General features: G+C 46.6%; 1 protein-coding gene across 1 annotated transcript in view; it reads left to right on the forward strand.

Moving 5' to 3' along the window:
• The window catches only part of CUBN (cubilin), a 321,603-nt gene that overhangs the window by 63,102 nt on the left and 245,385 nt on the right, over positions 1–13,116 (forward strand). Inside the window, exon 23 of the mRNA XM_088478650.1 lies at positions 11,124–11,310. Coding sequence (XP_088334776.1) covers positions 11,124–11,310 — 187 coding nt within the window. The remainder of the gene's footprint in view (positions 1–11,123; positions 11,311–13,116) is intronic.

The raw sequence follows: 13,116 nt of genomic DNA on the forward strand, positions 1-13,116 counted from the left end.
CAATAGGAAGATACGCCCCTGTAAACACTAATCTGTATTCTCAAACATTTTCCAAATATTTGGGCTGGTAAGCTTTCAATATACATGCCCCATTTTTTATGAAATGCCAGTACCCCCTTTACAATATTAAAGGTAGCCATAGGTCTATCATGATAAAGGATTTTCATTAGAGCAGTTTTCCGCTCACTTAGGGCGGGGGAATTTTTAGAAATTCAATGCTTTAAAATAACCTCTTTGGCTACAGCAACCATAACAGCTAATATAAGTACACGTGGGTTCAGAGATTGATTCTCTTCCCAGCAGGAGAAATCTGCTAAAAGAAGGGGTTCCAGTGACTTGGGGAGCCTGACATAATGATATGGCAAAATGGTCAAGGAACTTATAGCAAAATTTACTGACCTTTCCGCAATAAACTAGTGACTGTCATACTAGGGGTCTGTTTTGTTTTCTTCTAGATCAACATAGTTACAATTTATAACAGGTTGAATATAATGGATTTGTGTCTTGTTCAAAGCTGGGTACACAGCTATGCAATTATTGGGCCTATCGGCGGATTGGCCCGTCATTTGCATAGGTGTGTATGCAAGAGTGTTAGCTGATAGACGGGATTTTTAGTCCTGCTCAAAGATTTCAATCCACGAAGTGCACACCAATCTTAAAAATACATAGCTCAGTGTGTACAGTGTGCACACTGATCCGATAAATGCTCCGGGGATCGGAACGTTTTTCAGAGTTGCAGAACGTTCTGAAAAGTGCGTAGCCATTAAACTATTTTTTGATCTGTTAAAAACTCCATTAACTAACTTTACAGTTTGCAACCCTGGAGAAATCTAACTGTGTGATAAACTAGAGGTATGTAATATTATTATTAGTAGTAGTTATAGTAGTGCTTATACTTTGTTATTAAAATGCCAAAATATTCTAAAAATTCATGCAAAAATATCTCTGCCCCAGTGGAGTTTATAATCCATTCTCTCCCACCAGTGTTGGACTGGAGCATGAAGGGCCCACCAGGGAATGCAGTGGTAGGGGACCATGCTTTGTGGTGTGGTCAGTTACCACAGGGGATGAAGCAAGCCCCCACAGAAGCTTGGACAGAAATTAGAGACCATGCAACTGGCCCTCTAATAGAGTAACAATGAATAATTTGAGTGCACAGTCTGGAACGTGACGTTAGAGCAAGTGGTAGGGCCCTCAGGCAGTAGGTCCCACCAGGGATTTCCCCTGTACCCCTGTGGGCCAGTCCATCCCTCTCTCCCACAACTGCTGGGGGACTTCTGAATTTGAGGAGAGTCTCCCGGTTTCCATAAAAAGTGGCCAATCCGCCGGCTGCCAACCACTTCTTAGATTAAGTGGGCAAAGCAAGGAGCATGATGATGTGATTCAGTATGAGCTGCTTCATCGCAGGTCCACCCCCAGCAAATCAATGCCTTGAATCAAAGTAAAACGTCAGGTGCGATATGGCTATAATGATGCGATTCACAGTGCCCTGCCCCCACCCTGGCCAACTGGACCTCCATGGGCTGCCAGAGAGGGACTTGCTGAAGTTGGGAAGTATAATCTAATAGGGATGCAATCGGTGCTTTATTCCGGCGTGGGTTAAATGACAGGCCATCTATATCTAGACGCCTGTCATTTTCCCGACGCCAGGAGGCAGGCGTCCGGCATTCCGATCGAAGGGATGCCGGGCGCCGCGAGCGGACAGCCGCGGGGAGGAGGGTTAGGTTTAGCACACCCGGGGGGACTTAGGGTTAGGCACCCCCCCGGGAGGGTTAGGCACCCCCCCCGAGAGGGTTAGGCTAGGGGGAGGGAGGGTTAGGGTTAGGCACCCCCGGGGGGAGGTTAGGGTTAGGAAGCCCCCCCGGGGAACTTAGGTTTAGGCAGCGGGGAAGGGGGGGGTTAGGGTTCGGCACTTACTGGGGGGATTAGGGTTAGGCACTTGGGGGGGAGGTTAGGGTTAGGCACTTGGGGGGGAGGTTAGGGTTAGGGGGGTTAGGTTAGTTATTACTTACCTGAGGACGATCGGGTTTTCCAGCGTTGTTGGGCTGCCGATGCCGGGATCTGTTCATCTGTCGGGCTGCCGATGCCGGGAATCGAACCATGCGGCCGGTGGTATTTCATACCGATTCCATCTAATATCCCATCCACAGATTACATTAGAGCAAAATGTTTATCAGAAGTCTACCTACCTATTAATAACATGCTCAATTGGTGAGAGAATAAAGTACCTGGGCCCCCATGATGGTGCTGCCACACACCCCCTTTCTGGAGAGGTTTATGACCATGCCCCCTCTTGCTTGGCTGCACACCCTCTTCTAAATAAAATTATAGTTGACGTGTTTTCATCTTCCCCCTCTGGCGTGACGCAGTACTCGTGTCATTGTAGCCCCAGCTATTAAATGGCACAATTATCTGCATTGTAAATCATGGGGGCCCCTGATGGCCTGGTTCAGTGCAAATTGCAATTGTTTTTCTGATTGTATAAAGTTATATAGTGCTGCAAACCTCCCTTTTCACATATCCAGACCTTTGTGCCTTTATGAAACAAAATAGGAAGAAATCAAATTGGACACGGTAGAAATTACATGAGATATAATTTGTTTTCTTGCAGTTATTGTGCATAGATTAAATGTCATGCTGGCTGTGGACGCGAGCTGAATGCACAATCATTTTCTTATACCCACACAAAGAGCGTCCTGGCAGCGAGTAAACACGCACAATCACAGACGGCTTAAAGGTCACAAGGAATTAAAATATCTAGCGGGCATAAAAATTACATTATCTTCTGTCCTTCCAAACATAAACCAATTACATTTTGCTTCTCGATGTGCAATGAATACAGTATATATAGTGGAAGTTATTTAGGGTGCGCACTGATATCATGAAGTGTCAACACTTAAAGGTGACCATGGTCTTAATGCAATGTGGGGGAGATGGAAATTGCATACAGGCAGCAATTGCAACTACTATATTACTAGTTTATCTGGGGAATAACAGTTTTGGCAGAATACATGGCTGCTCTGTGTACTTTTTCCTGGGATTGCTGCTCTTTCAAGTTGCACCATGTTAGACTCTTGTATAGATCACCTCTAACATATGTCCAAAACTAACCAGCAGCAGATTAAGACTGTCAATCAAAATATAGGCTCTCACTTCACATAGTTTGTACTTAAATCATCCAACAGAACACAGAGGATCCTATATTCAGAGCTGGATTCACATAATTGGATTCTGTGAGGATAGATTGGTTTCTGATCATGGCACAATGGTGCGTAACTCCTATGCCCTCCACTAAAACCATGCACACAGTAGGTGGTTTACCCCTGCTAAGCTCCGCCTAGCGGAAGTGTAGGGGCCACACCACCCAACATCCCAAGCACTGGGAAAGTTAGGCCTACAATATTTATCCTAGGCCATTTCTGAGTTTTTATTTTTATGAAACCACACAGCAATACCGTAAACTAAGCATATGAATATTAAATCCATATGGTTCAAATCCTGACAGCGGAAGCCCGGCAGGGGTGAAGATCCCGAACGTAACTAACGCTATTCTATCCCCTAACCCTCCCTTAGGGGTGCCTAACCCTAACCCCCCCCCCAAGTGCCTAACCCTTACCCCCCCTTCCCCGCAGCCAACCCTAAGTCTCCCAGGGGGGGTGCCTAACCCTAACCTCCCCCAGGGGTGCCTAACCCTAGCCCCCCCTTCCCCTAGCCTAACCCACCGGGGGGGTGCCTAACCCTAAGTCCCCCCCGGGAGCCCCTAACCTAATGCTCCCCCTGATCGGTAAGCCGGATGTTGGGCTCCCAGCGTAGGTCTAATGACAGACGTCGGGATTTCGACGTCTGTCATTAGAAACTTGCTGGGATTAGACAGTCGGGAAGCCGGCGGTCAGGATTTCGGCCGTCGGCTTCCCGACTGCTTCCCTATGAATATATATACTGTATAGCTGGACAGATGCTCAAAAATTTCAAAACTGATTTGAAATTTGATTGAATTTCACAGGTTTGAAGGCCAGAGCCGGCCCTAGCTAATTTGGTGCCCTAGGCAAAATTTTGACTGGTGCCCCCTAGCAGATAAATCTCTGGAGGCAGACATTTTTGTGGGTGGAGCTAACAGGCAGCCTATCACTTTGCTAAGAATTAAACATCACTGAGACGTTGCATGACTAACATTCATGACACCTGACCTCCCGCAGCTATCTTGTCTCCTCCTCTAGCTAGATTGAGTTTCCGGGCAAAAGCACATTCTGACCTGGCTCACGGTCACAGTTACCTGACTGGCTGACTGATGCGCTGCCCGATCGAAGCTGAGCTCCGGTCGCAGCAGCAGTGGGGGAGGGGGCAGTGGCAGGCAGCGAGGCAGCGGCAGAGCCCTGGAATGCCCCCTTAGGCATTCCAGTCACCCTATGCATTTGTTTTGTAATGCCTAGGGCCGGCTCTGTTGAATGCAACGGGCATCATCGATAAACCCCAATATGAGTTAGCGGTTAAATATCTGTGGCTGATAGGATCTTTTCAGTAGCTTGGGGTTTCATGCTGCATGTGACGACTTCCAATGAGGATAATTTCACAGTTGCTAACATTGCCATTAGGCTATATTGTATGTGTGGTACAACAACCCAATATTGTTATTGCTTGGTTTGTCGGTCACTGCTGCAGAGCACAGTGTATGCCTAAACTGTGAGTAGATATGCAAATTCTCTACCCAATCAGATTACTAATGTAGTGATTAGTTACAGAAAATACCCACAATGTGAGCTGGCGCGCTCATCATGTGCAGTGACTATAGCTACACATAGAATAAAAGATGCAGCAAATTATCACTGAGCACATGCATACCAACTCACTACCATGAACAGTAGCCAAGCAGTGATTGACAGCAAAGGAGAACAGGCAGGGATGTGGTGGAACAAAGGCCCTGATTCAGAGCCGGACGCTCTGACAGAGCGCTCGCTCTGAATCAGGGCGTTTTTTTTTTTTTCTTATGGAGCGGCCTCCTGGCCGCTCGCATTGCTGTTGTTTGCCACCTACAGCTAATGCGAGCGGCCAGGATGATGGTCGCGATGGTCAAGACCATCGCGACCATCGGGCTTGCGACGAGACCCTTGTGGTAGGGTCTCGTGGCCGCAAGCCCCAGAGAGCTTTCCGCTCAAACAGAGCCGAAAACTCTCCCAGTGACATCACTTGTCACCTCTCCCACTGACATCACTCCGTCTGGGCAGCCACCCCCCCGGCCTGCCCACCAAAGGGGGCATGCTGTCACTCAACATCAACAGCACGCCCCCTTTGGTGCGAGACCTGGAGCGACAGATTGCCCGCTATCTGTGCGCATGCGCTCTGGGCTACCATCGACCCGGTTGCGATGTGACGACTTCCAATGAGGATAATTTCACAGTTGCCAACATTGCCATTAGGCTATATTGTATGTGTGGTACAACAACCCAATATTGTTATTGCTTGGTTTGTCGGTCACTGCTGCAGAGCACAGTGTATGCCTAAACTGTGAGCAGATATGCAAATTCTCTACCCAATCAGATTACTAATGTAGTGATTAGTTACAGAAAATACCCACAATGTGAGCTGGCGCGCTCACCATGTGCAGTGACTATAGCTACACATAGAATAAAAGATGCAGCAAATTATCACTGAGCACATGCATACCAACTCACTACCATGAACAGTAGCCAAGCAGTGATTGACAGCAAAGGAGAACAGGCAGGGATGTGGTGGAACAAAGGCCCTGATTCAGAGCCGGACGCTTGCCACCTACAGCTAATGCGAGCGGCCAGGATGATGGTCGCGATGGTCAAGACCATCGCGACCATCGGGCTTGCGACGAGACCCTTGTGGTAGGGTCTCGTGGCCGCAAGCCCCAGAGAGCTTTCCGCTCAAACAGAGCCGAAAACTCTCCCACTGACATCACTTGTCACCTCTCCCACTGACATCACTCCGTCTGGGCAGCCACCCCCCCGGCCTGCCCACCAAAGGGGGCGTGCTGTCACTCAACATCAACAGCACGCCCCCTTTGGTGCGAGACCTGGAGCGACAGATTGCCCGCTATCTGTGCGCATGCGCTCTGGGCTACCATTGACCCGGTTGCGAACGCTCAGCGCTTGCGACCGGGTCTGAATCAGGGCGGCCACTTTTTTTTTTTTTTACCCGGCCTCCTGGCCGCTCGCCAAGCTGTGGGTGACCTACCTTGTGGTAGGGTCTCGTCCGCCGCAAGCCCCAGTGAGCTTCCTGCTCAAATAGAGCAGGAAGCTCAGTACTGACTTAACGAGTGATGTCAGTAGGGCCGCCCACAAATGGCAGGCGCTCCTTCAGGAACGCCTCCGTTTGACCAGCCACCCCCCCTCCCCGCCTACAAAACAGGGCGAGCTGTCAATCAACATGGACAGCCGCCCCGTTTGTAGCGAGCCCTTGAGCGAGTGAATTTCTCACTCACCCCGGGGCTCGCGCACGCTTTGTGTGCGCAGTGCCCCACCATCGACCCATTTGCGAGCGCATAGCGCTTGCGAGCGGGTCTGAATGAGGCCCTAGGCCTGTCAGAAAAGTACAGCGGCCTCATTCAAAATGAATATAGCCTGGGTAGATTATAACCGTAGTTTTGGTAGATACAGGACATATCCTAATGTTGAGATTGACAATTATGAGAGCCTTGGCTTTGCCATGGTTGCTAATTAAAGTAAACCTGCTATATACCCACACAGTGGAGGCAGACATTTTTGTGAGCAGAGCGAACTAGCAGCCTATCAATTTGCTAAGAATTAAACATCACTGAGACGTTGTATGACTAACATTCATGACACCCGACATATTTATGAGGCATTTATTTATAGTGCATTGATAGGCTACATAAATATTAGTTCAGTCTGTGATCTAACTCAAACTGAACCTAATTATCCAGCATCCGTCCCTGACTCAACAACAGCCCTGATGAAAGAATTGTAATAAATTCTGAAATGTTGGCAAAACTTGCTGTTTGGGATGACCTTATTGTTGCCCCTCTGTATGTATGTGTAGATATATATATACATATATATATATTTATATATATATATATATATATATAATCAACATATATAATGATGTGCAAAATAAGAGTTCTGCCATTTCTTATGATTCCAGCTTTCCCACATAATCACATCTGCTCAATACAAGCTACAGTATCTCATCACTGTTGTTGTTATGTGATGGGACGTCGAGGTCAGTGCTCATCTGCCATAGATGTTAGAAAACATATATCAGGTGTGTGTTTACAGGTGCAACTAATCCTGTTCCTATCATGTTAGAGGAATCCTGCTCACTACCAAAAGCCTGCCGCTGCGAATACTAATACCAAGATTCAAATGAGTCATTTTTATCTGATTAGGCCAATTTCCCTCTCCAAGCCAAGCTGTTCTCCTGTTACATCGCCTCCAGGTTTGTTGTGTCTGTTCTATGGAGGGCAGACTGATCTCGTGCCAAGCTAGGGAACCGTAACAGCATTAACTGAGTCTGGTTACATTACACAGCAAGTAGCTGGTCTGGTTACAGGTGACATACATTTGCTAGCATTAGCATTGTGCCGTAACTGAACGAAAACACACTTTTCATGTTTACTATAGTGTGTTCTTATCCAGAAAACAAAATGTGAAACTAATTAATGTCACTTGTGTCTGAAAATAACTAGTTTATATAATGCTCTTATGTAATACCTCTTTTCCACCAAAAACCTGGGTCCGACCTGGGTTTTTGGACATGGTTCCAACCCAGGTCAGACCCCATTTACACTGCACCATCGATCTGGGTTACTCCCAGGTCAGCCCTGTTCACACTGAACTCAGGTCTGCCCTGCTAAACCTGTGAGGTCATAAAAAGTGGGAGGTGACTGTTCCACATCCACCAATCAGCGAATTTTAGGCATGCCCCAGGTCGGATAACCCGGATCGCACCGTTTACACTGCACCACTACCCGGGTCCATCCTGTGTCCAACCCCGGTAGCTACCTGGGTTGGATTGCTGATTCACTTGACCCGGGTTATTTTTCATGGACCCTTTTACACTGAGCTGCAACCCAGGTAGACCCAGCAAAAACCCAGGTTTTTGCTCTGGTGTAAAAGGGGTATAAGTCATTCATTGCCGACTTGAAGGGTAGTTTACAAAATGTGCAAAGGTGCAGTACAAAATGCTGCTGTTTTATGTTGCATACTCATGATTTCAATGGTATTTTCATGGAATAGGTAAGATGTTGAAGTCTGTGGATGTGAGGGAGTTAGCCCCATGTATTAGGAGAGTTGGGTGGATTGGGGGTTATCCTTACTGAGTGTGGATTAGCTGCCTGGGTCTAGTTTTGCACCTACTGCAACTATTAGTTGAATCAGCTGCAGCTGGAGGGTGGGGTGGAGAAAGTACATTTAGGTGGAGATTTATAGAACGTGGAGGTATTTCCCACAGTAACCACTTTCCAAGAGGCCATTTTAACCACTTAGCATACATTTCATGTTTCAGGCCCTTAGCTACCCCAGAGATCGTGTTATGCAGCTGTAATTAATATTATACATAATTATATTATCAGGCTCCACACCTTATGTTATAGTTGATAACTATTCTTAAATCATAGTTTTAAAGACTACAGTAAATAAAGTTTGTAAGATACATTGATGGGCACGATGTTATTGTTATTACTATCCTTTATTTATATTGTTCTCCAAGGGGTCCGCACTGCCTTACAAAGTACCTAAACAAAAATGGTATGAACGAAACAAGAAAAAAGTGACCTAACATACAAAACATTGCAGAACATAAACAAGGTTTATAAACGGGTTGTAGTTAGAAGACCGACGGACGGCATGCCGCTGGTCTGAAACCCGATGCTGGAAGTCCGACGCGGGACTTAAGATAGGCGTAGAAATACCGACGCCTATCTTAATCCAGACGCCGGAACACAGACAGATGCCAGCCCGAACCAGGTAAGTCCAGGGTGTCTTAGCTGTTAGCCGTGGGGGGGGAGGGGAGGGTTAGTTTTCGGTACCACAGCGGGGTTAGAGTTAGGTTTAATTGGGGGGGAGTTAGGGTTAGGCACCCCTAGGGGGGATTGGGTTAGGGTTAGGCACCACTGGTAGGGGGGTTAGCATTAGATACTAAGGGGGGAGAGTTAGGTTTAGGCACGAAGGGGAGAGACTTAGGTTTAGGCACTAACAGGGAGGGTTAGGGTGCGGGGTGGGGAGGGTTAGGGTTAGGCTACAAGAAGGGAGGGTTAGGGGGAGAAGGGGGGAGGGTAAGTATACTTATCCAACTCCTGTTGGGATACCAACCATCGGGATGCCGCTGTCTGTATTTTGACAGGAGACATCTCAACAACCGGCATTACATACCATTTCCTTATCAACATTGCTGCATCAGCTGCCATAATACCCAAATAAGCAGCAAGGCGGCAGAACCATTGTAGGCAATGGGGAGGAGATGAGTTAAGTAAAGGAAGGAAATGCCCATGAGGAAAGAGGGCCCTGCTTGTGAGAACCTACAATCTTAAAGGGATTGACAGACAGACAAGGGTTACACTAATGGGGTAAACAGTGAGCACGGGACAGTGAGTTAGGGTGACAACATAATGGCTTTGATAGAGATGTAGGTCTTGAGAGTTGAAGTTTTGTAGAAAGGTGGAGAGTCTGATAGGGAGAGAGTTCCAGTGGTAGGGTGCTGCACGGGCAATAGCTTGGAGGCGGGAGTAAAGAACTGAGACTGAAAGCTGAACTGCTTCGTAGCACTTCGCATGCTGATCGTGAGACTCAGTCGCACACAGACATACAAGTGTCACATATCATATTAATCAGCACAATATCCTGGTGCGTCCTAGTCTCATTGCATTGCGACTTAGGGACGAATTCAGTTAGAGGCGAAAAGTCCGGTTTGACGAAAAGTTTTTGCCGATTTGCGCTTTTCGCCGTATTCAATTCCAGGACGTTTTCGCTTGTGCGAAAAACTCCATAGGCAAAAACAGGCGAATACGTTTCTCCACCCAAAGGCAGGCAAAATCAGGTGCAAAATCTCTATTTTGGGTTCAAATGTGGGGACTTGATTCAGAACCCTTTGGATCCCCTCCCCCCCAATGACTAATAAGGCAAAAAAAACCTTAAAGCACCCTAAAAATGATTTGTCATTTTTGGGGCGAAAATTTTAAAAGTGTTGGAAAATGGGTAAAAAGTAGTGGGCATGGTACTTTGGGGGGCTATAAGGTAAGACAGGTGTTTTTAGGATTGCAGGAGGCTGCAGCAGGACTATTTTTAAGATTTTTTAAATCTTCACTTTAGTGACACCACAATATACTAGCGCCTATTTACATGTTCCCCAAGTATACCTACAATAATTATTTTTCTCAAAAAAACATTTCATTATATCATTATTCCACACTTATGCACATATGCATATAACAGCCCTTTAACTCAATATAAGATCACTGAATACTTTTATTAGGGCTAATAATACTCTTCTATATTGATTCCCAGGGTCAGTTAGGCTTTTTATGGGGTACAGACTGATTTCCCCCAATATATGCTGTCCTTTTCGCTAGTTTCACTATTCACTACATTCGCCTATCTCCGTTTTCGCCTGTTTTGGAATTGAATAGGGGGAAAAGCGGAGATGCGCACAGAGAAAACATTGCGTCCAGACAGGAGAATGAGGCAAAATCATTGCGCTGTTTGACAAACCGGACTTTTCGCCTCTAATTGAATTTGGCCCTTAGATGCATTTTTTGGCAAAAAAAAAAAATGCGCTGTCAGGGTCTCATTTGACCAGACGCGCCAAGAGGGGCTGTTTGGCATGACTGCAGTAATGACGAGTAAGGACACATCTGTACCTATGTTGAATAACCAATACAAGTTAGAATTGTAATATTTGTACTTTTTTGGTTGTCTGTACTTTATAACAAAATTACGTACTTCTCAGCACTACTTGTTTTGTTCATCGCTGTACCTGTTTGTGCTTATTTGTAATTGACTGAAGGTAAGTGCATTTAAAGAAAATATCTGCATTACAGTAATGTCCTCTGCTCCTGTTGTGGGTTGTGTGCCTGCAGTACATCTTGGGAAAATTAAACATCTGTTTAATGCAGCTATTTTTTTCTTTCTCTCCTAAAACAGCCTGTGATGTAGCTTACACAGAAGATACTGGCGTGTTCACCTCTCCGAACTATCCCAACAACTATCCCAGTAATAGGGAATGTGTGTACACACTGACTGCCGGCATCAACAAACAGATTATGTTGAGCTTCACCAACTTCAGCCTGGAAAGATCAAACAATTGCACAAAGGACTATGTGGAACTAAGGCAAGTACAGGTCATTGTGTTGGTGTGAAAATCACTGGTAAAGTTCATCCTGGGATATCTCACAAAGAGTTGGGTACGGAATCCCGATGCTTACATCCCAACAGGGTTAGGATACAGACACCTGACGGTTGGTATCCTAACCCTCCCCCTCTCCCTACCCTAACCTTCCCCGGTGCCTAAACCTAACCTACCCCCCCCTGCACCATAAACCTAACCCTTCCCCAGTGCCTAACTTTCCACCTCTCCCTACCCTAACCCTCCCTCCCCGGTGCCAAAACCTAACCTCCCCCTCCCTGCACCCTAAACCTAACCCTCTCCCTCCCTGCACCCTAAACCTAACCCTCCCCCAGTGCCTAACCCTCCCTCTAGTGCCTAACCCTAACCCCTAACTCTGTCCCTCCCTTAACCCCGCTACTTACCTTCGGGATTCCGGCTCCAGATTTCTGACAGGTGTCGGAATTCCGGCGCTGGCCTCCTAATGCTGGAATCCCCGCTGTCGGGATTAAGACTGCATCCCCTCAAAGGAATGTTATGTTTAACGCTATTCTCTATGGAATCACATGTTCATGTTTTCTGCTATGATCTGTTGGAATAGTTTACTTATTTCTAGCCTTATTCTGGGAACAAATGGGTAGATGTACTAAGCCTTGGAGAGAGAGAAAGATATAAAGTGCTAACCAATCAGCTCCTAATTGTCATTTTTCAAACACAACCTGTGAAGTGACACTTAGGAGCTGAGTGGCTGGTAGTTTATCACTCTCCAATTTATCACTTTCCAGAGCTTAATACATCCCCCCCACAGCCTGTAACATGACAGGTGCTGATTGGTTGGTACTCTTCACTTTATCTCTCTCCAAGGCTAAGTACATCTCACCAAAATGACCAAGGGCTCTATTTATTAACATTATTTTTACTAAAATAAAGTGAAAAATGGTGTTTTCACACCCTTTTCACATTATTTTAGTGTCACCTATAGTTATTACAGGGCAATTGGAGTAGAATTCGTAAAATTCTACTCCAACCACTAAGTATCACTTATTTTTAGTAAGCAGATCGCATTTCCCATAATTGTAATGGGAAATGTGATCCGACCAAAGTTGCTAAAAATAAATTGTAAAACAATATCGGGGAAAGCCCTGTGATAATAACACCACCTGGAGGTGGCCTTATCCAGGGTCTCCCCCAGTTACCGGACTCCTACTCTGCTCTAACGGGGAAAGCAGAGCTGGGAGCCGGTCCCAGTAATCAGCTGTGTGGTCTAAACAGACCGCAAGCTGATTACTGTAAAAAAAAAATTAAAAAAAAATGTTTTACTTACCTGACTCCAGGGACCGGTGATCGGGCCTCCGGTGATGTCTCCCCTCCGGTCAGCTGGTCTCCCATAGTGCACTGCGGCCCGGTCATCAGGTGATCGGGTCCCAGTGCAGTATGGGAGATCATCTGATCGGAGGCATGGAGGACATCACCAGAGGGCCGGATCATGGAGGTAAGTGTAATTAAGGGAGAGGTGGGGTCGCGGGGGGTCCGCAATCACGGGGGGTGGGGCTTAGCGCCGGGGGGTAGCAGCGGCGGCCGGTTGGCGCATTTGTGTGGGCACCTTTTCACTGTATTTTTTACAAAAATACCATGACTAGTGTGCGGAGGGGATTGGGAGGGACAGAGCTTTATCGCAAGCTCTGTCCCTGCAAGGGATTTGTAGTAAATCCCTGTGATATTGCCTGAATTCGCAATGCGAATTCAGTCGATAATATCACACTACAATCTGCATTCAATATGCGGATTGTAGTAAATAGAGCCCCAAGCCAC

The sequence above is a fragment of the Taudactylus pleione genome, unplaced genomic scaffold, assembly GCF_031769625.1.
Source record: "Taudactylus pleione unplaced genomic scaffold, aTauple2 ptg000216l, whole genome shotgun sequence".
Taxonomy (NCBI): Eukaryota; Metazoa; Chordata; class Amphibia; order Anura; family Myobatrachidae; genus Taudactylus; species Taudactylus pleione.